The sequence below is a fragment of the Peromyscus maniculatus genome, chromosome 1 (assembly GCF_049852395.1).
Source record: "Peromyscus maniculatus bairdii isolate BWxNUB_F1_BW_parent chromosome 1, HU_Pman_BW_mat_3.1, whole genome shotgun sequence".
Classification (NCBI taxonomy): Eukaryota; Metazoa; Chordata; class Mammalia; order Rodentia; family Cricetidae; genus Peromyscus; species Peromyscus maniculatus.
Window position 1 is genome coordinate 124,289,993 of NC_134852.1, and position 27,299 is coordinate 124,317,291.

General features: G+C 40.4%; 1 protein-coding gene across 1 annotated transcript in view; it reads right to left on the reverse strand.

Annotated features, from left to right (window-relative positions):
• Positions 1–1,789: 1,789 nt before the first annotated feature.
• The window catches only part of Copb1 (coat protein complex I subunit beta 1), a 43,703-nt gene continuing 18,193 nt past the window's right edge, over positions 1,790–27,299 (reverse strand). The window contains exons 8-22 of the mRNA XM_006978618.3: positions 26,581–26,700; positions 25,749–25,856; positions 25,519–25,665; positions 24,674–24,819; positions 22,637–22,733; positions 21,161–21,321; positions 18,797–18,917; positions 10,029–10,256; positions 9,681–9,860; positions 8,020–8,164; positions 6,785–6,904; positions 4,449–4,594; positions 3,752–3,841; positions 2,641–2,796; positions 1,790–2,170 (exon numbers count right to left, since the gene is read on the reverse strand). Coding sequence (XP_006978680.1) covers positions 2,111–2,170; positions 2,641–2,796; positions 3,752–3,841; positions 4,449–4,594; positions 6,785–6,904; positions 8,020–8,164; positions 9,681–9,860; positions 10,029–10,256; positions 18,797–18,917; positions 21,161–21,321; positions 22,637–22,733; positions 24,674–24,819; positions 25,519–25,665; positions 25,749–25,856; positions 26,581–26,700 — 2,025 coding nt within the window. The 3' untranslated portion in view covers positions 1,790–2,110. The remainder of the gene's footprint in view (positions 2,171–2,640; positions 2,797–3,751; positions 3,842–4,448; positions 4,595–6,784; positions 6,905–8,019; positions 8,165–9,680; positions 9,861–10,028; positions 10,257–18,796; positions 18,918–21,160; positions 21,322–22,636; positions 22,734–24,673; positions 24,820–25,518; positions 25,666–25,748; positions 25,857–26,580; positions 26,701–27,299) is intronic.

Sequence of the window (27,299 nt, forward strand, 5' to 3'; positions counted from 1 at the left end):
TTATAAAAAAGATAATGTGAGCTGGGCCTGTGGGCATGGCCTGTAGTCCTAGAACTCAGGATGCAAGGCAACCTGATTCTAATTCCAGCCAAGTTGGCCTGGAAGCTGAGAGATGTACTGGGTAAAGCGAGTTCTACCGGTGGCTTGCTTCCTCCACATCAGTCAGCGCTCCAGGGCAGACTATTGCCTACTCCTGTGACTTCTGGCTGATTGTGAATATGAGACTATGGCTGCCCAGGCTATGTCAACAGTGTCCTTTGGTGAAGAAAGATTAAGATATTCTGCTTTCTTCACTGAAGAATCTCTCAGAATCTTTAGTATGCCAACATGCACTATGACTCTCCAGTAAGGACTATACTCAGCATTGCCTAAATTACTAGCTGTGGATCTTTCTCCTTCAGAATATCTAATGCTGTGGAATAATCCTTGTACACTGTGTAAATGACACCAGTTGGTTTAATAAAGACTGGCCAATACCAGGACAGGAGAAGGTTAGGTGGGAAAGCCAGACTAAGGACACTGGGGAGAAGGGAGGAGTCTGAAAGGTCGCCAGGAGGCACAGGGAGAGCAATACATGCTGGAGGGCAGGTAAAGCCATGAGCCAAGTGGCAACACATAAATAGAAGTGGGTTAAGTTGTAAGAGCTAGATAGTATGAGCTATTTTGGATGAGCATTTATAACTAGTAAGTTTCCATGTGGTTATTTGGGAGACTGCTGGGACACAGAGAAACTCCGCCCACAATCTAATGTCACTTAATGAAATTCATGTTCAAAAGAACAGTGTGTGGGAAATGATCTAATCATTCATCCCTCAGCTCCCATCAATAAATCTCCACCCTTTGACTCTGTATCAAAATGACTCCTTTCCCACAGTTCTTGTATCTCTCCTAGTTGACAGCTAGAATTGTTTAAAGACTTTAATGCTTTAGGATTGCAAATGTTTTGTAATTCTCTGATTTACTGACTAAAACAGTAAGTGTCTTCAAAACTTATGACATCATACATAGTAGTAATCTCCATACAGACCCAACAAATCATTCTGTTCTCACCCAAACCAGAAGATGTTATTTCCATTCTGTCAGACCTTATCTATGGATTCGTGGGGCATGAAGAATGAAGCCCAGGGGAAAGATAGAAAGTAAGTGATGGTTTAAATTAGATTTAGTAAAAAGATCAAACCATGTCAATCCTTCCTAGTATAGAGCCCAAAACGCAGCCCAGCCCAGGAAACTGCATCTACAAGCACAAGTGGAATCATAATGAGGAGTGTGTGGGCTACCCAGCCCTACTAAATGTTATAGACAGGAGAGAGAGAGAGGAGTCAAAAACAGAGGCAATTGGGAAATGGAACAGCCCGCTGAATTCCCTAACAGTAATCCTCCTAGTGTAGTGCCAGTAACTGGCTAGAACTACAGTAACACTAACAAGCATGAATACCCAATGCTAAATGTGCACGGTTTTTAAGTTGATTTTAGATGATCTAATTTTTATTATAATCAGGATCATCAACAACAGTATGTTGATGTCAGTCAGAGTCTGTAATTGCTCCTTTAAGCCAAAAGATGGACCTTTTCTCATGTAATTTGTATACTTTCTGGCTGATCAAAGTTTGAGAAAAGACTGTGGGAATTTTAGAGATGCTGATCTCATAGAAAATGAGGAACCAACAATAGAGTAAACCAGGACCTGTTCCATTTTAGATCACTGCCTTGTAAGTTATCTTCATGTGAATATATATATTTTTCATGTATATATTTTTTAAGTTAAAAAATCCCACTGATACAAATCTAAAATTAAGTAATTTATTTATAAAATAACAAAAATTTATGAATAGGTCTGTTTATTGTACTGTGAAAATGGTCTTGGTACATGAGAAACATTATATACTTTGAGGACAGCATTCAGAACTATTAAGACAAAAGACAAACTATAATTTTTAACTCATTCTTGATTTAGGGGAAAGGCTATAAATTACTGGCTGGAATGCATTCAGCATGAGCTCAGATTCTATATAACATAAAGCATCAAAAGAGTACAAAAGATGTTGGAGTCCAATAAGCCCACACCTAAAGTTTAACCATAAACTTCCAAGGATTTTTTTATTCATTCTTATAGATTAGTCTTCTTTTGAGACAGGTTGATTTTATCTCCAAGGCTCAAGGCCATTCCCTGTAAAGAAGAATGAAGATGTTTATATTTTTAATCTAATTTTTGTGATGTTGGGGATTAACCCAGGGCCTATACATACTATGAGAGCACTCCCCAGACTGAGTTATATCCCCAGGCTCAACAAAGATGTAATTATTGAAACAATGCCCAAATAGTAAGTGACACCAGCTTAACTAAGGCTCCATTCATTCGATGATATCCAACAACAACACTGATTCCAAAAGAATCTGTTCCACAAGCATTACACAGGAATCAATGTTTTAGGCAGTATCTTAGAGTGAGCCATTTTAAATGAACTGAAGTTCAGAAAATACCACACATATACATACATACACACATACAATATGTGTATTTTTCATCTCATCATAAAACATGATTATGACAGAAGATATCATACTATTGAAACAAAGACATGAATCCTTCCTCCCTTTATTCAGTTCAGAGATGTTCTCAAAATAGGGTGTTATTACCTGACTCTTTGCACGAATTCTTATATGACCAGTAACAGCAGCATCTGGTCCCTGGTGAACTGGCTTCTCAATGCTGACATTTGCAAGTGCATCCTCTCCAAATATAGAACGAGCATACAGGTTGGCTGCCATAAAGCCACAGTAGCCAGAAAGGGCCTGGGAGAAATTGTGATAAATTCAATATGTTGCTAGAGAATTACACCCTGGCAAACTCAAACTATTATTTAAAATCTTACCTATGTGTTACAGGGTATAGGACCATATGAACTTACCAAGACTCAAAGCAAATATACGTGTAGGAAGTGAGAATTCCCAGTGCATATTCTATTCAATAAACCTGACTTTCAAGAGAATACTTATTCAAATTTGTATTTATATATTCAGTGATTATTTACTTATTTGCCTCTTGCACCAGACTTTTAACTTCAATAAAGAAAGACTTCTTTTGCTAGACTTAGTAATCGTTGAAGAAACTAATATATGAATTTAAACCTACTTGTTTGGCAGTAAACATGTCCTCTCTCTCTCTCTCTTTCTGTATGTGTGTGTGTGTGTTGTGTTGTGTTGTATGTTAAACAAACATTCTATCACTGAGTTACAGGCCCTAGCCGACGGTAGACATTTGCTTATTAGTAAGTTGCACATTACGGCGTTAACAGAAATTTTCTCAAGAAAGATCCAACTTCATTTTGTCTTTGTTCTAGTCTTTTTTCATGTGGACATAGCAGAAAGCCATTGTATCAGAGATTTATTCTGACTTACAATCAGCCCATGAGGGAGGGGCATTTGCTAATCCAGTATCACAAATAAACTGTTTTGGAATAAAGTCTCTATCTGAAAGAGATATAAGACAAAAAACAAAAATAAAAAACAAAACCCCAAATAATCTGACTGTTCTAGTAAGCACATGACCATGAACAAGCAGGATGACACAGTTCAGAAAGAGGTGAGCAGATCTAAACATCTGTGGGTGACTTCTTGGAGATAGTCCAGAGTGACACTGTTTTCTCCACCCTGAATTATTACGAAAACACACCCGAGGAAACAGGAAAAGGCCGGCAGTCTACTGTACCACTCTTTCAGACTTTAGCCTTTTCTAGTAAAATTTTACCTTCTCTGGAGTCAGGCACTTCATGTTGGTTGACTTTAAGATATGTTGTAAATAGTCATTTAAGTCAATCATATTGGTGTTAACTGTCACCTGCAGAGGACAAAAACTGAGTAAATCTTACAGTGAAAGTTGCAGATAATTGGTATTTCATCCTAGAACTATCTTCCAACAATTTAGGGGAAGAGTGGGCAATAAAAAAGTGGCACCTACAACATCAACTGGCATCAGAGCAGCGCTTTCAGACAGACCCTTCACTAGACCATCAGGGAATAAAGTTTCCCATCAAGCCATGGACAACACTAGAGCCAATGGTAGATTACCATCCAGACACAAAGAGGGGGAATCCTGTCTACACTGTGTCAAATTAGTTACAGTCACAACTTGCTTAGGCCTGGTAGTGCACACCTGCAGTATCTGTGCTTAGGAGATGGACTGAGGCCTAGGTACTGGAGACTTGCCTGGACTACAGAGTGAGATACTGTCCCAAGATTTCAAAAAGAATTGCCATTCTATTTAACTGACAACAGCGAATCACTAAAGTTCTTGCATGATTTCTAGTTAAGGATAATTCACAGGAACAGATAATAAAGAACTGTTTGCTTTTCACTTTTGGTGCTTTTTAGTAGGAATTATTTCAAAGAACTCCTTATCACTAGTCAAAAGGAAGACAGGTAAAGGAAACCTCTCAAAGACTAACTTTATTTTCCCATTCAAATTCGGCCCACATCTGACGGAACTCGGCATCAGTGCAAGTTGCAGGCTGGATATAGTCCATGATGTCAATGTGGATGTCACTGAGGACCACACAGTTTCTGTCACTTGCTGCTCCAGAGACATCATAAACTGTAATATACATTCAGAAAGACCCCAATCAAAGGGTAGATGTTAGTGAAAAGTTACAAATAATTATGATATTAGCAAACATTGATATATACTAGATTCTAAGTGCCTATAAATATTACCAATTGAACAGGGCTATCAATCCTACCTTACTATTTTCCATCTTACAGAGTAGGAAAGCAGTGCAGCCAAATAAGTTGTCCCAGGTTACCCAACTGATAAGCAATAGGACTTAAGGATTTAGACTCAGGTATACTTTGTCTTTTGTTGTTAAGCAAACAGTTCAGTTTGGTGAATATTTATAGAGCAGCTATAGTGGAACAGGTACTATACTAGATACTCAAGTAGTTCAGTAGTCTCATAGTTGGGACCTAGCTATGAATCCAAATGTTTTTTCTAATATTTGGATATATGTTGCTGAAACTTAGTAAAATAAGATTATCTGTGTCTATGACTGTCTCTTCCATAGAAAGATATAATCTGGGCTGGTGTGATGGTGCATGCCTATAATCCCAGCAGTTGGAGCTGAGGCTGAAATGTCAATTTCCTTGAGGCCAGTATGGGCTACCTACTCAGTGAGACCTTGTTTCAAAAAAACGAAACAAAATATATTTAAGTTATAATCTGATTGGGGTCTACTTTTCTCCTCACCCCTTTTTACTTTCAGAGAAAACTGAAGGTTTATTTAAAAGATCTTTTTTTACCCTCCCTTCTCTCCTTTATTTTCTTCAAGATTCACCTTTTTGCTGCCTATGATTCTTAGTTGTGTTCAGGACCTCACTCCACCCTAATTATCTCTTTCAGTCTCACAGTTTTACTCTTCCCTTCTGTCAATTTTGTTACTGGCAGTCTATAAACATACCCGAGGATTTCTTTTTATTTTTAATTTATTTTTTTTTCTTGCTCAGTCTTTAACCCACATACTGCCAAAGATATGCCACAGACATGTTTTATGACCAGCAATGGACAGATCCAAAGGCCTAACTTTCAGGCTTTATGTTTCTTCAGATACTTGTTGAAGACTTACTTTTCTAGACAAAGTTTGACCAACTGAGCTACACCCCCACCCCTCCCCCTATTGAGGATTCATATTTGGATCTTTTTCAAATTCTAGACTCATGTCTTACTTCCCTTAAGTATACTTAGCTACTTGAACTTAAGATCAGTTTCCCTTGTTCCTCTCACATTTGCCCTCTTTCCTCCATCACCCACCCAATCCAGGTACCCAAGGGCTCCTTCAACCATTTCCTCTCGGTTCAATAGCTATCTCCTTAACATCTATCCGAGTCAGCCCTTCTTTCTACTCTAACCACTGCCCTGTCAGGGTAGGCCTCCCCCTCTCACAACAGCCTACACAGGCAGTCTTCCTGCATCGTCTACAATGTTACTGTCTCTATTGCTGTCACAGAAATAGTTAATCCTAGATCTCATTTGTAATCCTCCAGTGTCTTCCTGTTTCATGGATAAATGAATCTTTCCCAGGGCAGGCAGGTGGAGCTTTCATCGACATTCCTGATTTACTTTTGCCCACCACCACTTTCAACCCACTCTGCCAGGCCCAGCAATCCACGTGCACTGTTCTGCCTGCACTCTTTATCGTCTGCAGAATACTGACTGACTGTTGAAATCAGTTCAACCTAACATGGCTTTTCTAACTTCCCCCCAATCTCTTACACCACTTGAGAATTGACCAAATCCCTTCATGGACTCACACACTGCTTCTCATACAGGCTTCTTTCATAGCATTTAGCATTATGTAATCCCTGAATAATAAGCCTTCCTTTTCCCAGCTTCTCATACTATACTGTTTTCTTTTGTCCTTTTTTTTTCCCCCTCCCAGAACTGAGGACCGAACCCAGGGCCTCTAGCAAGCGCTCTACCACTGAGCTAAATCCTCAACCCCTACACTGCTTTCTATATGGCCCCAAAGTATGGAGTGTGTCAACCAACCCTAATCATATTATGTCATTATTTTCGCCTCCTCATTTTGCCTAGTGGTTTCTTGAGGACTACGAGTCTATCTGGCTCATTCTGGTATATCTAGAATATAATATAACAGCCTGGTTACCATAGAGAGTACCGTATAAATAAATGGATTCAGGTTCTGCCCTCAAGCCATGCCCATAGCTGCATACTACCAAATTCTTTACTAAAAAGCATTCAACTATCATGTGCTATAAAACAGAACCATACCTATATTGCCAAAAATTATTCCATTTTCTGTTGATGCTACCTTGACATTAGCTTTAATATTTGCAAAATCATGAGGAGCAAGAGTCAAAGGAGATGGTTTCTCCACAAGTTTCAGATCCCCTGGGAGAAAAAAAAGGTTTGGATATAGTTAAAAACACATATTGTAATCATTAAACAGTACTAGAATGTATGCAAATTTAATAGTTTTTAGAAAAATGAAGTGTGTGAGTCAAATATTATGAGGAAAAAAAATAAGGAAATAATCTAATAATAAATATCCTAGGCAATGACATTAATCTATACAACCTCTGTTAAAGGGTAATAGACATAATTCTAATATTCTACACAGAATAACTATATTTATGAGTGGGACGGATACTTTGAGTATACCATTTTATTTCCATGAATGAATATGAGCTTCTCAGAAAGCTCAATGTATATGTACCATAGTCTTAACCTACATACACCATTACAATGAGCAACACACCCTGCAAAAAACCTGTACATTCTGAGTCATGGCTCACTGAAGATAGGGCAAAGTGTAATTTCTCTGATATCCTAATGTCCCCAAACTCTTGCATAAGCCCCACGGAATCTGGAGGTACTTCACCATTCTATACATAATTTACATTGTCAACACTATATGTAGAAGTGGTTACAGAGAATCTAATTCATATGCCTTTACCAAGTGAAAAAAACACACTGAAAAATGCCAATAATGATGCACTGCTTTGACTACATGTGGCAGGTAACAGAAAATACTTAATTCCTTTCCAAGGCAACTTAAATTTTAACTAAGTGAACTACTTGGTAAATGTGTTTTTATTTATTTGAGACAGTGGGTTGTGTAGTCCAGTGATGTCCTCCAACCCCTGAAATTCCTGGCTCTACCCAAGTCATGGGAGTACAATCACACTGAGTTAATGTGGTGCTGGAGATGGAGCCCAAAGCCTTATGCATGCTAGGCAAGCACTCTCCAAATTCACACAGTTACCAGATCAAACTCAGAACTGAACCCATCTCTCAAAGGAAGAGCATAAGCCAGTCAGTATGACAAAGGTTCAGAAAATTGGTAATTTAAGGAGACAAAATTTTAAACCTTAAACTAAGCCTTGCTTAAACAATGTTACAAAGCTCTTGAAAGGATCTTTACACTGAAAGCTCTGACCCTTTCTTAGTAATTCACCATGAAGACCTATTATATAAAAACGTTTCCTTAGGATAAACTTCCTCACCTAGAGTAGCTAACTCTAATGTGCAGTTCTGCAAAGTATCACTGGTTTGGTTTACAACAAGAACATCCAAGACAATATCATACTGATTGACATGAACATAAGCTTCTGCATATACAGGATCCGAGAAACCTGTCAACTGGGTGACCTGTCAAAGCAAAAACAGACATAATCAAATGAATGAAACAATTCAGCAGGAGCAACAGGAAATGGGAATGGGAGTTACTGTTACATGGGTATAAAATTCAGTTTCACAAGATAGACAAATTCTGGAGATGGTTGTACAGTTATGGAGACGGAAGTAACACTACTGAACCACACACTTAAAAGGTCTGAAATGAGGGAGCTCAGCCTTGGGTTCTGGGTTCAACTCTCAGCAGTGAAAAGAAGCAAAACAAGTAGAAACAAGCAACAACAAGACCAGGTTAAAACAGTAAATTTTATGTTCTGTAATTTTTACCATAATTAAAAGAGAAACCTAAGTCAGGTATGGCGATGCAGGCCTGTAATCCCAGCACTTAGAGGCAGAGGCAGGCGGACCTCTGAGTTCCAGGCCAGCCTGGTCTACAAAGCCAATTCCAGTACAGCCAGGGTTGTTACAGAGAAACCTTGTCTTGAAAAACCAAAACCCAAAACAAACAACAACAACAAAAACAAAAACAGAAAAAAAGAGAGAGAAATCTAAAATATGTGTAAGTGTAACACTGTTGCTAACAAGTCCTAATTTGTTGTTTTTTGAAGCAAGGTCTTGTTACAGAGCCCAGGCTGGCCTCAGACTTGGATCTTGCTGTCTCAGTTTCCCAAATGCCAATTCAGTTTTGAGAAAAGCTTTAGCAATTCTGCTACTGACTTTTATTTGTAATGGTCAAATCAACTTGAGACCATTCACTCCTCTGATAGGTGAGGGATAACTAGCTCACAATCTGTCTTTTTGCTAGGTAGCCCAGACTGCCCCTGACCTTGTAATCTTTCTGTAAGTGCTGAGATTATATGTCTGGTTCAAATGAAGTCTCATGGACCTAAAAATCACAGGGACTGGGTTGAAATGGATGCTAGGACTGGAGGTACAGTTCAGTGGAACAGTGTTTGCCTGGCATCATGAAGATCCTAGACACATAGACATGCTCTCATGTGTGCACACACACAAGCTCCCATGTACCTCTCAATTCTATGTAACTAGTTATTTAATTAAAACAACAACAAAAATCTGTACACATGCACAGCAGGACCAGACACTTCCTGATTAATATATATATATATATATATATATATTTTCTTTTTTTAAAAAAGATTTATTATGTGTACAGCGTTCTGCCTGCATGTCAGCAGAGGGCGCCAGATCTCATTATGGATAGTTGTGAGCCACCATGTAGTTGTTGGGAACTGAACTCAGGACTTCCGGAAGAGCAGCAAGTGCTCTTAACCTCTGAGCCATCTCTCCAGCCCCATGGTTACTATAGTCTTGAATAGCCAATTTAAATAAATTTTCAACTGGGCATAAGCCTTTAATCTCAGCACCCGAGAGAGAGCTCAGCAGATCTCTCTGAGTTTAAGGAAAGCTTGGTCTACATCGTTAGTTCAGGCCAACAAGGGCTACACAGTGAGACGCCACCTAAAATGAACAAACAAACAACAAACAGGTCATATATCTGAGACTGTGTTACCTTGTTAAGTTTGGATGCTAGGGGATCTGCTGCCTCTTTCCTCTGCGTATTGCCCATTGCTGCCAATAAACTCAGCTGAAACTGATCTTCCTTGCAGTTCATTTCATTCTTAGCAGTTAGTTGCATGAAGGAAATGGGGTCATCAGGTTGTACTGTTACATTCCTCTTTTCAGATTCTTTCTGTGTTGAAAAAGCAATGCACATGTCTTTTTATATGGAAAGAACAATAGCTTTTCATAAATTTTTCACAGGGACAGAATCAGAGATAGAGACTGAGAAAGCAATAAAATTAAGATGGAAAAACCCCAACTTATAAAGCACTTTATGGATTTATCATATATACTTTACCTTTTGGGATAGTTTCTCTTCTTCGAGTTTGGCAGATAACATCTGGGAAAGCGACTGCCTGCATTCCTTATTAAAAATGTCATTCATTAAAGGTGAGCACTCAGATAAGACCTTGAGGCACAGGGAAATTCGGTCTACATCATCATCAGTAATTGGCTTCTTAGGAAGAGAGGATTTTCCCAAATGAAGGATAGTTGCCATAAGCAACATAGCCTCAGCAACAAAAGACTACAAAAATAGAGAAATTGGTTATTGCTAAGATTCTCCAATTGCAGTAAAGTCACTCAAACATAACTGACAGACAAGTCAAGAATTCACCAGAATTAAACTTCAAATTGTCTGAGTTTATTTCTCTAGTTATTCCCACAGCCTTCTACCTGTTTTGTTCTGTCAGCTTTCTAAGGCTTCACTGACTCTTAGTTCTAAAATAGCAAGGATTTCTTAATGCTTTAAACACACCAAAAAGCTGAAAGAACAATGGGCTTCAGCAACTGTTGACTTTTAACCATACTTGCTTTCTTGTGTTCACATTCATGTGGGTGCATGCACGTGGAGGCAGGGGTCAACCTCAGGTGCTGTTTCTTAGGAGCTGTCATCTTGCTTTCTGAGACCAGGCCTTACTCTGGGACTTGAGGCTCAATGATTAGGCTAGGCTTATTGGCCAACAAGTACCAGGGATACTTCTGCCTCTGCCTCTACTCAGATTACAAGCACGGCACTGAACCTGACTTTCTATATGGGTGCTAGGGCAGGACTCAGGTCAAGATTGTGTGAAAGCACTTTAATGACTAAGCTAGCTCTCCAAACTTCCATATTTGCTTTCTTATTAACTCATATATGCACACTTTGGCTGGTTATATAAAAATAAGATTCTCTTCTTCATAAGTATACTAGCAACTACTTACTAAGAATAAGGACAGGGGGCTGGAGAGATGGCTCAGAGGTTAAGAGCACTGACTGCTCTTCCGGAGGTCCTGAGTTCAATTCCCAGCAACCACATGGTGGCTCACAACCATCTGTAATGAGATCTGACACCCTCTTCTGGCCTGCAGACATACATGCAGGCAGAACATTGTATGCATAATAAATAAATAAATCTTTTAAAAAAAAGAATAAGGACAATCTCTTATAAAAACAAAGTACTGATTTCTGAACAATCCCCAAATATATGTAATAGACTCTGAATTCAAATAAATCTTCCTAAACTACCTCAAAATGTTTTTATTTTACTTTTAAGCCCAGGATCAGCTTCACACATTTTATCAGCTATTATTCTCTTCAGTCTCTTTTACACTAGACCAGTTTTTGTTTTTTTACTTTTTATTGAATCTTTGTAAATTCCAAATCATACACACTAATCTCACTCATCTCCCTGTCCATCCATGTAGGCCCTAGCTCTTGCAACCTCCCCCCAAATAAAAAAGCAAAAACAAAAATAAAAATATAAAAATGCAAATTAAAGAAAACAAAAAAGAAATCTCACAATGGAAGCTGTGGTTTGTCACAGTGTGTTACACAGTATACCCTTCTGCCCAAACAGCTTTACTTGCAAATGTTCGTTGCAACGAGTCACTGGACTGGTTTGAGGCCTCTGGCTTCTGCTACAGCTACAACATCAATACAGGATCTGCTCTGGGACTCCTCTCAGATATCCTATTGTCCTGTGTCATGGAGGTCATGGAGATCTTGCAGCTTTGGTTCTGCAGGGCTGGCACCTCAACTTGCTCTAGCAGTTCTTAGATGGGGTAGATGTTGGGGTGGGACAACTCAAAGCGTTGGATCTGGGCCTGGGTGGTAGCTGAGTTGGTCAGTCTGCCTGCTCTCCTATGCCTGAGCCACCAGGGCCAGTTTTCCTGTTTTCCTCAGATGAGGGGAGGGGCTAGCTCATCCACACTCCCACACTGCACAGGTGAGGGCTGCACTCACAACCTCTGGGCTTGCTCACTTGAGGCCAAGCCATCAGGGCCAGCTGTACTGTGCTGCCCAAGCAAGGTGAAGGGCCTGCTCTCCCAAATGCTGCAGACAAGGAGGGGCAGGGTCAGCTACCCCATGCTGGCCAGGCAAGGAGCAGGACCAGTGCTCCCAAGTACAACCAACGAGGAAGAGGGCTAGTTCTGCACAGCCCTCAGATATCAACATGGCCTTAGGCAGCAGTCCAAACTAGGATGTCGCATGTTATTTAGTGGTGACATGGGTCACAGACATAGGCCCAAACCCTTGCTGTTGTAGGGCTGTGGACCAAGACATGGCCCTCAGCAGCACAGGCTGGGACATCACCACGGCAATCAGGCAGCTTCAGGCTGTTCTTCACTATCCTTGCATCTCCAGTTCTGCCTCTCTTCACAGTGCAAACTGTTCTGCTTCTCTTATCTCTCCACCACGTTCTTGCTCATCATATTGGCAACTACCCACCTGGGGCTCATGGATGTAGGCAGGGGGCCTCTCTGGTGTCTCACACACACACCCAGTGCCATGTGGCAGTGGGCAACGGCATCTCTGGTGTCTGCTGGCCAGGCCTCTCCAGTGTCCCTCACCACCTTGCCCAGTGCTAGAACACCAGGCATGGTCTTGTGGCTCCCTTGGTGTCTCATTGCTTCAGGCACAGCACCAGTCCCAATGAGGGCCCCAAACATGGCCTCGGTGTCTCTGCTTCCTTTTTGTCATTACTTCTGATGCAGCACCAGGATCTCTGGCATGGCCCTCAGTGTCTTGTTGCTTCCTGGGTCTCATTGCTTCCTTGATTATTATTGTCTTGTTATTTCCTCTGTCTCATTGCTTCTGACACAGCGATCCTGGATCCTGGCTGGAAACCTAGGTGTGGCCCCCCATGTCTTGTTGCTCCTCTGTGAAGGGGAATCCCACACAGTGGGGTCTCCCGGATTAGGCACAAACCACACTCAAACAACTGTTTTTACAGAGATCCTTTATTAAACAGGGAAGAAAAGTTACAGCGGCTGCTTTCTGACTTGCAGAAAAACAGCAGCAAATGACCTTGAAGATGTAATTTTTAAGAAAAAGAGGGGAGCTCTGTGTTAGAATTGGCTAGGATGCAGTGTCAGAGGAAATAGAGGACAAGAGAGAGGGGGAAGTAACAGGGAAAAGGGACGTGGATATTTGTTGGGGGTGGTGCTGATAACAAAGGACTGCGTCTGGATAGAGACAGACATGGCACATAGGCAAATGGCAGCTTTATAAAGGTAAAAAGGAAAACCCCACGTTAGGATGAGGTGTTTAATTTTAAATGGGCATGTTAATTATGTAATCCAATGGAGGCTTTGGATTACTAAACTTTGGTAGTCTGCCTTAGGAGGAAGAAAGGCCAAATAAAGGAACAGACCTTGGTGGCTAGCTTTAGGAATGTAATGGGTTTTTAGCAAAGCAGAGAGAGGGAATGGGAGAAAAGAACAAGGCATGCCAGAGACACATGCTCGAGTGGGCTAGTGTCCCTTCACTCTGTATCTCATTGCTTCGGTCTTAGCACCAGGACCCCAAAGGGCCCTAGGCATGACCCTCGATGTCTTACCTCTTCCAGCACAGCACCGCAGCACCAGGACCCCATGGGGCCCTGGCTGTGCCCGTCTGCACACGGTACAAATAGATTAATGTCGATTCCTCAATGTCTTGTCTTTTACGATGCACAAGGGAGGTGCAGAATGGTAGCACAAGACGGCGGTACAGGACTACAGCACTGGGAACCCCCAGCTGTGTCCGTATGCCCTATGCACGGTACAAATAGTCTCATCGATCCCTCGATGTCTCTTTATGATGCACGACGGCGGTGGCGCACGGTGGCGCAAGTCAGCGGTGCATGGTGGCGCAGGATGGTAGCCCAGGACGGCGGCGCATGATAGCACAGGATGGTAGCAGAGGACGGCGGCGCACGATAACACAGGATGGTAGCGCAGGACGGCGGCGCACGGTGGCACAGGATGGTAGCAGAGGACGGCGGCGCACGGTGGCGCAGGATGGTAGCGCAGGACGGCGGCGCATGGTGGAGCAGGATGGTAGCGCAAGTCAGCAGCGCACGGTGGCACAGGACGGCGGCGCACCGTGGCGCAGGATGGTAGCACAGGACGGCGGTGCACCGTGGCGCAGGATGGTAGCGCAGGACGGTGGTGCAGGACCGCAGCCCTGGGACACCCCATGGGGCCCAGGCTGTGCCCATATGCACATTATACAAATACAATTAGTCTCATTGATTCCTCAGTGTCTCATCTCTTACGACGCAGGAGGGTGGGGCAGGATGCCAGCACTGGGACCCCATATGTCCATAGGCACGTGGTACACATAAAGTCAAACAGGCCACATACATAAACATAAATTAAACAAACACCTGGTCTGTGGAAGCACCAGCAGAGAAGTGGGCATAATAAGTCTGAAGGAGAAGGAAGAGAGGTGGGAGTGTTAAACCAATGTCTGAAGAAATTATGGCTGGAAATTTCCTAAATTTACGAGAACTATAAACCAGACTCCAAAGCTCAATGAAGCACAGAGGGAATGAACATGAGGAAAACTATACTAAGCCATGAACAACACATACTGCTAAAACCCATGATAAGAATAGTATAATGCTGGGTGGTGGCGGTGCACACCTTTAATCCCAGCACTTGGGAGGCAGAGGCAGGCGGATCACTCTGAGTTTGAGGCCAGCCTGGTCTACAGTTTCATGACAGCAGGGCTGTTATACAAAGAAAACTGTTTCAGAAAACAAAACAAAACAAAACAAAAACAAAAAAGAAAAAGAAAGAAATGGGAAGGATATAAACCAGCCATGTACAGGTGAAGGAGTGACGAGAGATTTCTCGATAGGAAGACAGAGGACGATGAGCGCTACACCTTTACAGTGCTGGAAAAAACAATGCCAACCGAGAACTCAATTTCTTCAAAGACATCTTTCAAACTGTAAATGAAGGGGGCGGAGGGAGATAGTGCAATTGGTAGAATGACCGTGACGTAAGTATGAGGTCCTGAGTTCAGACCTACATTATAATCAAAGTAAATGCACATTCTTTAGGCCATAGATCTGTGATAAATGGACACTCCTATTTGAGAAGGCCAGGCAAATACCATGACAGGTTCCTAATAATTCAGTTAAGAACCAGGCCTCAGTTCCTAGTTCTGCCTCTTGAAGCTGGACGGACATTTCTGAGGAAGCCGCCAACAAAGGGATCAATCCCCATGCTCCTGACAACAAGGACAAGGGGAACTGCACATACCAGGCCCCAGCCAGCCTCCACCGTATCTCAAGGCAAAAGCCAAATAAAGACAAACCTGGAACTTGTCCAGATTTGCTCAAAACTGGTAAAACTATAGCCTTAGCCAACCCCTGTGAGCCCTAACCAATCAGAAATGTACTAATATGATTGCCACTCACATAAGCCAATCATAGATAGAATGACCTCACTGCCTTTACAATTCCTTTAGCTGTGTATGAAAGACCATGCAAACTTCTCTCAGGGTTGCCATTTTTGTGTCAGACAGAGGTGCAGCCCCAGCATGCTGGAACTCTTAACACTCTTGCTGATTGCATATGTGGATGGTGGTCTTTTGTGGGACTTCTCTAGGACCCTAAGACTATTCGCACAAAGAGAACAAAGAGAAAGGGAAATGGCACAAATGGAAGCATGAGAATGGGACAACGAAAAAGCAAGTGTCCTTCTTTGTATGAAGCACAGCTGAGTGTACTAATAAGACCTTAAACTGATATTGCAAACATTCTCCTAATCATTCAAAAGTGATGCAACAATTCATGAGGAAATCAATTAGACTCTTGAGATAAAAATGGCTGGAGGTTTGGACTATAAAACTATTAAATATTATGAATATGCCTAGGAAGGGTTTATAAAAATATGGGGAAGTGTTTGTTAAAATGTTGAGTAAAAATGCAGTTTATAAAGCACAAAAATGATTTTTTTCAATTGGTGAAAAAAATATTAGACAGATACTAGCCAATTCAAACTCTAGAGGGTTTTAATGATCCTGTCTTTCAATTGTCTATCTTCACTACAGCATTAACAAAACTTGTAGTTAACTGTTGTAATCATAAGTGACTTTCACTCAAATTGATTTATTTTTAGTGGTGCTAAGGTTCAAAACTGGGGCATTATATATGGTAAGTAGGTCCTCTACCACCACATTACAACCTCTTATAACATTCCTTGTTTACCTTAAAAATGAATTTAAAAATACATAAACATTCAGAATTATATCAGGAGGATACTTTTTCTTTCCAAGTGAAAGAAAAATAGGTAAATAAGTGCTGGGAGCTTTTCTTTGTTTGTTTCTTTTATTTATATATTATTTTTAGGCAAATAATATAGCCTCAATCTTGCAATCCTCCTGCTTCCTGAGTGCTTGGATTATAGGCATATATCACTAAACTTGGTTCTGAAAGAATTATTTACCAACTGACTTATAAGAATAATCAAGTTATTTAGGCAAAAAGCAAATTCTCCTGCCTCCACCTCTCAGGTAACTGGGATTAAAGACAGGTAGCACCATGCTCAGCTCAAAGAATTGACTATTATGACAAACTGTAAAGAGAATCACACACACACACACACACACACACACACACACACACACACACACACACACACTATAGTTTTATTCAGCCTAAGGAAGGAATTCTGATGGAACATGTATGAACCATGAAGATATTTTGGTGAGTGAAATGACAGGTCTCCTGCATGATTTCTTTTAAACACAGTACCTAGAATAAGTAAATTTCTATAGACAGTTGAGTTGGTCTTGTAGTTAAAAGCACTTGCTATGCAAGCTTGACAACCTGAGTATGGATCTTCAGAACCCACATGAAAAGCTGGACACAGTGGTACATGTCTAATCCCAGCACTCCTGCCAGGAGATGCCAGGTAGAGACAGGAGAATTCCTTTGAAGGCTGTGGGCCAGCTAACCTGGGCATGCAATGCAATGGTAAACAACAAATGCCCTACTTCACACTTAAGGTTGTCCTTTACATCTGTGCCACGGCACGCACAGATGCATCCTAACACTATACTACACTACACCACACACACACACCCACACACACACACACACCCCCACACACAAATATTTAAAAAGTAAAATACAATAAATGTTACAAGGGACTGAGGACAGGAAGCAAGGCAGAGTTACTGTTAACTATATAGTTTCCTTTTTGGATGATAAATAGAAGCACTGGGAGGGATGGTAGCCATGGTCACTTAACACGTGAATGTACTTAAGGCCACTTAACTACACAATTAAAAATTGTTAAAATGGTAAGGTTCAGGCTATGTATCTTTTTACTAGAATCTTTTTTTTTTTTTTTTTTTTTGGTTTTTCGAGACAGGGTTTCTCTGTGTAGCTTTGCGCCTTTCCTGGGACTCACTTGGTAGTCCAGGCTGGCCTCGAACTCACAGAGATCCGCCTGCCTCTGCCTCCCGAGTGCTGGGATTACTAGAATCTTTAAACTCAGTAAAAAAGTACTTTGGAGCCGGACGGTGATGGCACACGCCTTTAATCCCAGCACTTGGGAGGCAGAGGCAGACGGATCTCTGCAAGTTTGAGGCCAGCCTGATCTACAGAGTGAGTTCCAAGACAGGCTCCAAAGCTACACAGAAAAAATACTGTCTTGAAAAACCAAAAAAAAAAAAAAAGTACTTTGGAAGGTGCTTAAACTTTGTCTTGTTTCCAGCTCTTAATATCTGGTCATTTCTCATCTTGATCCAGACACCAGAAAAAATATTGGAAAATGGATATTTATATTTTTATTTTCTGAGACAAAGTATCATGTGGTTTAGGCTGCCTTTAAACATAGATTTTCCTGCCCAACCCCTCTGAGTGCTAGGATTTCCAGGTATGTGCCATCATACTGACAAAAATTATTATTTTTCCAAAAAGAGGGTTTATGAAGCAAAGTAAGCCAAACTCAGAAAGATAAATACTATGTTTTCTCTCAATATGGGACTAAAATATATGCGTGTGTGTGTGTGTGTGTGTGTGTGTGTGTGTGTGTGTGTGATAAAACCAGAAAGAGGATCATAACAGGGGAGGAATGACCTTAAGGGAAGGAGGAAAAGAGTAGTGGAATTCATGGGACAAGAAAGCAGAAGGAAGACATTGTTTAGGAAGAGAGAACGGGGGGTGAGGGGTGGGGGACATGAGGGAGGACAGTGAGGCTGGGGGTAGGTAGGGCAGTGAATCAGAATAAATATAGTGACACCTACAAAATACAATAGGGAAACCCATTACTTTGTATGCCAACTTAAATTAATTTTTAAAAAGAGGATTTGCTATTTATAACAAAATAATAATGCATCATAGCTCATAATGGATATGTGGTAGAAAATGTAGGACGATATTGCAAAGGGTCGGTAAGGTTTGAAAGAATGGAAGCACACTACTGTAAATGAGAATATACTCAGAACTTTCAGAAGCTGTAATCAGGTACCAACTAGAGATGTCATTAGGTATCAACAAAGAACTATTTAAGACATATTGTAGGATAAAATAGGTGACAACAAAGATGCAACTGAGAAAAAGTCATTACTTTCATTGGCCACAGAAGTGACTTCATAACCCCTCATCAGACTAATCTTATTATTTTGGATTACTTTGTCAGTTTTATAGTCATGTTATACTACTGTGTCTATTTCCCCTACTAAGTCCCAGGCTCTTTTATGACAAGACCGTCCGTTAGCATTAACTTTTAAGTTTTTCACTGTTCAATGGAGTAGACACTCAATAATCAATTACTGGGTAAATATAGAATAAATGAACATACGTTTTGCTTTTTCTTCTCCTGAACCAACGCTACATAGCGTAATGCAATCTTCGTGAGAGTTGTGGCAAGGGAGGCAGCAACAAAGAAATCTCCATCCAGGAGGAACCCTCTCAGGGGCGGTCTGCAAAGGAATCAGCGAACATGAAGCCCAACAAACCCTTGAACAGCACACAGCTTTTGCATAAATGGGTCAGACACTTCCTGTCTCTCTTCGGTGGTAAGGATGTCATTAAAATTCCTCATTAATTCTCAAAATGAAAAAGAATATCTAACACTTTTCTCAAATAAGTCAACAGTCCAAAGAACAGAAGGAAAAGGGAACTAATAAGCTACTTCCAAGTGCCAGTTTATGTACCAGTTCACAGGGTTGCTTACAGAGCTCTCTCTTTAGGTCTAAATTCCTCTTCTTGAAGATGGAGATAGTACACTCTCTCTCAAAGGGTTACTGTCAAGACTATAAGACAAACTACTTAGCCTGGTTTCTAGCACATAAGACATATTCAATAACATTGTATCCATCATTTTCCCCACCTTATAGATACAGCAAAATAAAGAGGAAAAAAATCCCAATGTAACTTTATCTGTTAGAAATGGATGATTGGAACTGGACTATAGCTCCAGTGGCAGAGCACTAATTCAGCATGTGAGCAGCTCTGGGTTTTATTTCAAGAGAGAAATGTACAATAAAGAAAAAGAAAAAGGAAAAACTTCAAAATATCTTTCTGAAACTGACAAGCAACCAAACTTAAACATCAACATAGTATTTCCTATGTGAGCAAAGTTTTTGTTTGTTTTCTCGAGTAGGGTTTCTCTGTGTAACCAGTGAACTCGATCTGTAGACCAAGCTGGCCTCGAACTCAGAGATCTGCCTGCCTCTGCTTCCCAAGTGCTGGGACTAAAGGTGTGTGCCACCACTGCCCAGCTATAAAGTAAGGTTTTTTGTTTTTGGTCTTTTGGGATAGGGTTTCTCTGTGTAGCTCTGGAGCCTGTCCTGGAACTTGCTTTGTACACTAGTCTGGCCTCGAATTCTCTGAGATCTGCGTGCCTCTGCCTCCACCTCCAGTGTGTTGGGATTAAAGCTGTGCACCAACCACTGTCTGGCTGTAAGTGTTTTTTTTTTGTTTGTTTGTTTGTTTGTTTTTAAGGATTACTTGTTTATTTAAAGGTTTGTGTTTTTTTTATTTTATATACTGCCCACTGTTCCCCTTCCCCCCACCTCTCCCCACACTCCCTTTTCCCCCTCCTCATAGGGGGTAAGGCCTCCCTTGGTATTCAACATAGGCTGGCATACCAATTTGGGACAGACTCAAGCCCCATCCCCTGCATCAAGGCTGAGTAAGGCATGGCACCATAGGGAATGGGCTCTAAAAAGCCAGTTCATGCACTCGGTATGAGTCCTGGTCTGATTGCCAGGGAACTCACAAACAGATCAAGCTACAGATCTGTCACCCTCATTCAAGGGGCCTAGTGAATGGAACTAGAAAAAAATTATCCTGAGTGAGGTAACCCAGACCCAGAAAGACACACATAGTATGTACTCACTCATAAGTGAATATTGGATGCAAAGCAAAGGATAAACAGGCTACAACCCATAAACCCAGAGAAGCCAGGTAAAGAGGAGGACCCTGAGAGGATCGCTCCAGGAAGGGGAAAGGGCTAAGATCTCCTGGGAGGGAGGAGTAGAGAGGAAGAGATGGGGGATAGGAACATGAGGGCTTGAGATGGCCAAGTTTGGGGAGGGACAGAGAGGGAGAACAATGAAAGAGATATCTTGACAGAGGGAGCCATTATGAGGTTAGGAAGAAATCTGGTGCTAGGGAAATCCCCAGGAACCCACAAGGGTGTCCCCAGCTAAGACTCATAGCCATGATGGAGAGGGTGCTTGAACTAGCCTTCCCCTGTACTCAGATCGGTGACTACCCTAGTTGTCATCATAGAACCTATATCCAGCAACTGATGGAAGTAGATATAGTGATCCATAGCCAAGCACTGGGCTGAACTCCTGGAGTTCAGTTGAAGAGAGAGGAGGGACTATAAGAGCAAGTGGGGACAAAATCATGATGGGAAACACCAGAGACGACTGACCCAAGCTAGTGGGAGCCCATGGACTCTGGACTGATGGCTGGGGAGCCTGTAAAGTAAGTTTTAATAGAACATTTACTTCACTGCAAACAACAGGAACAAAGGACTAAAATCAAGAGACAATTCACAGGGAAACCTTACAAACATACTTTCTTAAGAACCTTAAAGGGCAAACACTTTGACTTAAGCATCAAAACCTAACAAGAGAAAGAAAGCACATGAATGCTTTATCCCCAAGAGTAACAGTACAGCAGTTGAGTAGACAAAGCATGGACCTGTTACCTGTCTTCTTCTTTCTTGGTAGGTCTAGAGCTGCTGAGGGCACTCTGGGTTGCATAGGTACCCATCTCTGTAACCAATTTCTGAACTGGCCCAACAGTTATTTCCTCTTCCGGTTTTAACTCACCAGCTTCTTTCTTTATTTCTGACTCTACAATTGGGATCTAAAAGCCAAATGAACACTTGATTTAATAACATCACAGTAGAGTTACATTGAGATAGTCAATCAACTTTATACAGAAGGCATTCTGAGGGATTTTGGAACATGGCATTCTGCTCTCCGTTTTCTTTCCTTCCTAGGATAATGTAGCAGGAAGAACACAAGCTTTAGAGCTGATAATTCTCATCTGAATTCCCATACCACCACTTATAACTTGTATGACGCTGAGTAACATAATGAAATAATTTGGAACGTCACTTCTTAATCTGTTAAGGGGGTATCCTAATTCTTTCTGAACAATTCCTTAACAGAAAAATGCATATGACAGTGTCTAGCAAAACAGATGTGCAGTGGGCCTCATTCCTCCTCATTTCTGCCCTGAAATATGAACCTAAACACTTATCCTTCTAAAATAAAAAGTATAAATAACATCACCAACCACCTTTTTAGCTGATCAAAGGGCTATAATACAGCTTGTCTTTTTTGTTAACATTTTACCTTAAATTTATCATGTATGTAAGAACTCTAAGAGTCTTTAATTATAACTTATTTTAGTTTAGAGATGAAAAAATAGTCCAGGCAGTTAAACTTAAAATGAAGGTCTCAGAGCTAATTATTAACAGTAATTAATAGAGAATCCAAATCTCTTAACAAAGTAGTCTATTGTTTTTTGTACTCATGAAGTTGTTTTGGTGAAGGAATGTTCCAATACTAGTACACAAACAGTCTAAAGTTAGCCTTGCTCTGAAATATACTTTCCAAATACAGCAGCAATAGCAGAATTTACCAGCTATTATGAGGCATGGTGGTGCACATCTTTAATCCCAACACCCAAGAGGCAGAGGTAGGTAGATCAGTCAACCTTTCGGTTCAAACCCAGCCTACTCTATTTAGTGAGTTTCAGGCCAGCCAGGGCTACAAAGTCAGACTTTGTCTCAAGAAAAGAAGAAGGAAAAAAAAAAAAAAAAAAGGAAAAGAATTTTATTAGCTGCACAGAACATTCTGTTCAAACAAAATCTCACCCAAAGGTAAATAAACAATTTGAACAGGTTTTGTTTATCATGGAGGCTGGGGGCACTATTAGTTTTCCACAGCCCCTGAGGCTTATTTATCTGGATAATTAAAATAAAAATTTCAGTGTTCTTTAGCCCAAACACTACAAAAACATAAAAGTGAATGATCACATGAATATCAACTCCTGTTTTTCTTTCTGCTTGTGCTAGGCATTGAACCAGGCGTGTACTCAATCACTAAGCTGCTAGCCCAGCAGAGTTTTCTAAAGCACAAACTACCACACAAAGCAGAGTTTAAACACATACCTCCCCAAGAGACCTGCGGACCTCAGTCATCACACTCTGAATGTCTTCCTTTGTACTACAGTATTCTCCCAGGATCCACAATGCTCCTCGATAAATCCTAGAAGAATATAAGATATAGGGGTTGGAGAGATGGCTCAACAGTTAAGAGCACTGGCTACTCTTCCAAAGGACCTAGGTTCAATTTCTAGCACCCACATGGCAGCTCACAGCTGTCTGTAACTCCTGTTCCAGGAGATCCAATGCCCTCATACAGACATGCATGCAGGAAAAACACCAATGTACATAAAATAAAAATAAATAATTTAAAAAAAAAATATATATATATATAAGATCCAAAATAAAGATCTGAAAACAAACCTTGATGCAGAAATGTTTCTCTGTGAATTTAAGCTAATACAAGAAAACAGGACTTTGTATTCTGGAGGAGGAGAGTTTTAGAAAGACTGTGATAAATAGGAAGCTTTGTTTTTCTCCAGAAATCACAGAAAAAAAAGCTATTCTCATTCACTGTCATTAGATACATCCTACATTCAGTGAGTCACACAGTAAAAATTAAATACCAAAATGTTTCCCACAGCATTAATTTAGGGAACAGATAAAATAAACTTGGCTTTAACACTTTCTACTGTAAGAACTATTATTTGAATACAGTTTTAAATTCATTACACTTTTTTTTTAATTTTTCTTTTTTTTTTTTTTTTAAGATTTATTTATTTATTATGTATACAGCATGTATGAATGACTGCAGGCCAGAAGAGGGCGCCAGATCTCACTACAGATGGTTGTGAGCCACCATGTGGTTGCTGGGAACTGAACTCAGGACCTCTGGAAGAGCAGTCAGTGCTCTTAACCTCTGAGCCATCTCTCCAGCCCCTCATTACACTTTTTATCTGGAGTCACTTCAAGAGACAAAGTGCTGAGCAGAATGATGAGAGGAACTTGGGGTGGCACCATGCTTACCTCAGATGCACAGGGGCTGGATTTGATCCCCAGCATAAAAAAGAAAGCAAGCAATGACAGCCAGTTGTGGTAGGCACTCAGGAGGCTGAAGCAGGAGGCCAGTCTAGGCTACTCAGCAGTGCCCTGTCTCAAGAACAAAACAACTTCCCTATCCCAAAATGTTAACAAAGACAGCAATAATTTTCCATGTTAAACTGGATAAAAGTTTAGCCATCCTTTTTTTCTACATTTAAACTGAATTTATTCAGAAAAATAAAATCAATCATGGAAACCAAAGCTCCAGAAGATTATAGCTATCAAAAGCAAAGCTTTGGTATAATTTTTTTTCCTCAAAAACGGGACAAATCTTATTTACTTTCATACATATAAACACACATCGTACATAATATGTGTATGGTATTGTGCATATGTATGTATGTCAGTATATATTTCAGTCATTTTCACATTACTGAACCAATCTTGCACTGGTCTCAACCTATCTAAGTAGACATACTATAAATCTCTTGCAGTTTATCCATTTAATGCAGTAAGAAGCAAAATTTGTATTCAACAACCCTTTCTCATTAACAAAGGCTATCTGAATCTAACATACTATCAAGATTCAGGATGTGGTTTCAATCCTTCTTTTTCAACAAATGCTACGGGTGACATAAATAACAGTAATCCAAAAAATGATTTTAAGTACACCACTTCAAAAATATGCTTCTTGAAAAAAAAAAAATGCTTCTTGGTCATTCTGGGATTCACAATGTTTTAGATGTAATTAGAATATAGAAGCCTAGCTAAAGTCGGGCAGTGGTGGCACACACCTTTAATCCCAGCACTTGGGAGGCAGAGGCAGGTAATGCTCAGTGAGTTTGAGGACAGCCTTGTCTACAAAGAGTTTCAGGACAGCCAGGACACAGAGAAACGCTGTCTCAAAAAACCAAGAAGAGGAAAAGGAAAAACAATCCTATACATTTTGAATTGAGAACGATGGTAGAAGATGTTGTACATAATGTGTCTTATTATCTATTTTATTTTCCACCAACTGACTCAAAATGCTCACCTTTACACGTTAGTGTATTTTAAACTTACTTGACAGACTTAATAGCATGGAAGACTTCAAGCATCTTTTCAACAATCAGCATTCTCAGGTTGTCAAAGCGCTGAATGGCTTCACGAACAAACTCCAAGACATCAGCAGCTGCAGCTTCATTACTGTCACTGAGAAACTCCATTAGCTAACAGAAAAAAGAAATGGGACAAATAGTTACACAGTTTTGAGGAAATTATCTAAAGCCAGAAATAAATTAATGAACAAAGAATGAAAGTATCAACAGCCCTGTGTGCAGCAAAGTTTTTGATGAAGATTAAGACAAAGAAACCTGAGTTCTCACCCTAGTTAGAGAGGAATACACATAAAAATTTGAAATGTACAGTAAGATTTTTGTTATCTCGGACAGTTGCAATCTCTGGAGATAAGATGTAAAATAACTCAAAAACAAAAACAGAGACAGGTGAGATGGCTCAGCGGTTAAGAGCACTGGCTGCTCTTCCAGAGGTCCTGAGTTCAATTCCCAGCAACCACATGGTGGCTCACAAACACCTGTAATGAGATCTGGTGCACTCTTTTGGTCTGCAGGCAGACTGATATAGGCAGAACACTATATACATAATATAAAAAAATAAATAAATAGCCGGGCGTTGGTGGCGCACGCCTTTAATCCCAGCACTCGGGAGGCAGAGGCAGGCGGATCTCTGTGAGTTCGAGGCCAGCCTGGGTTACTAAGTGAGTCCCAGGAAAGGCGCAAAGCTACACAGAGAAACCCTGTCTCGAAAAACCAAAAATAAATAAATAAATAAATAAATAAATAAATAAATAAATAAATAAATAAAAACATCTTGAGGATCTTCCAATTAAGATGATAAGAATTACATACCACAGGGATAACATTTGCAGCCATATCTGGAAATCGGACAGAGCAGGAATGCAGGGTTCGCACAAGGAGTTGTCGGTATTTGTCAGTGTCTTCATGCTCAGACACATTATTTGTTTTAATTACTTCCTTCTTCAAGACAATAACCAACTATGGGGGGAAAAAGTAAAACCAAGTGAGAATTACATATGTTTGGACCACTTATAAATAGTGTCACCAATGTTCTATTTTACCTCTTCAACATTCCTAGAAGAGACAAGATCCAGTGCTAACTGCAGGGTTTTCTTACGCACTTCTAAGTCTGGTGTACTCAGTACTCTTAAGATGTCCATGACCAGATCCTGAAAAAGAACAAAAACTATAGAGTGACACCAGTCTTTTTCTTCAGAAGAAGAACATCCTAATTACACCCGGGTACTTTTCACCCCTCATCACCCCAATCCTCTGATTAATAATGAAATTACTAGTGTTGGAAGAAGTAGATCTTCTGGGTCTCCTAGTGTAATGAGACATCAAGGATAACATCATATATGATGTAGCCAAGCTGACAATGTATTCTTTGACTCTATCAAGTTTTAGATCCAACTTGTTTCATGGAAAATACGAAAGTCAGAGGAATAAGTTAAGTGACTTTACAGCAAAAAAACCAGCCATATCCCAGAGGAAGAACATTTTACAAGAAAGCTAGTTTAGTTAATATTCAACAAATCAATGTCATGTAAAAATCTAAAAGGAGGGGCTGGAGAGATGGCTCAGTGGTTAAGAGCACTGTATGCTCTTCCAGAGGTCCTGAGTTCAGTTCTCAGAATCCACATGGTGGCTCACAACCATCCATAATTTGATCAGGTGCCCTCTTCTGGCCTGTAAGCATCCATGTAGACAGAATACTGTATACATAATAAATAAATAAATAAATATTTTAAAAAAATCTAAAAGGAGATGGTAATATAAGAGTTACAGCTCAGTTACACAAAATTTACACTGCCAGGCTTCAAGTTCTAGGTTAGGTTACCTACAGTGGCAAGGCTTGGGGATAATCTAAATATAAAGGATAACAACACTTACCTGGAGGACTCGTTCATGAGCAGGATGCTCTTTTAATTCTACCAATCGGTCCAGAACTATGAGCTTTACATTGTTATCACTCTCCTTAATAATTAAATCAATGTAACACTGAGCAGCAGCCTATAGAAAAAAGAAATTCATTCTGAAAATTCAAACATTGTGAAAATAAGAACTGCCCCTCACTGGGCAGTGGTAGCTTATACCTTGAATCCCAGCACTTGGGAGGCAGAGCCAAGCAAATCTCTGTGAGTTTGAGGCTAGCCTGATCTACACAGCGAGATCCAGAATAGGCACCAAAACTACACAGAGAAACCCTCTCAGGGGAAAAAAAAAAAGAACTGCCCCTCCCACAAGCCACTAAGAAGCTAACACTCAGTAGCCTTTGCACTGGCATTTATGCATTTTATTTAGAGGAATGTGCATGTTTGGCCCCTAATTATAACAAGTCTCAGTGTTACTCTAGACTACAAGGCATTGGAAAGATTACAAAGTGAAGGATGGAAAGGAGCGCCACAAGTAGAAATACTTATGGGCTAGAACCAAGGAAACAGTAGAAGAGGATAGCAAGTCTGAGTATTAAATATCTTTCACATCAGGGATAAAATATAATACATCTTTGTATCTTTATTACAGTGATAAAAAGCAAGAATATAAATAAAACCCAAGTTATGAAATATTTTAGCATATATTTAAAAGTATTTAGGAAGTAGTGCTGGTGA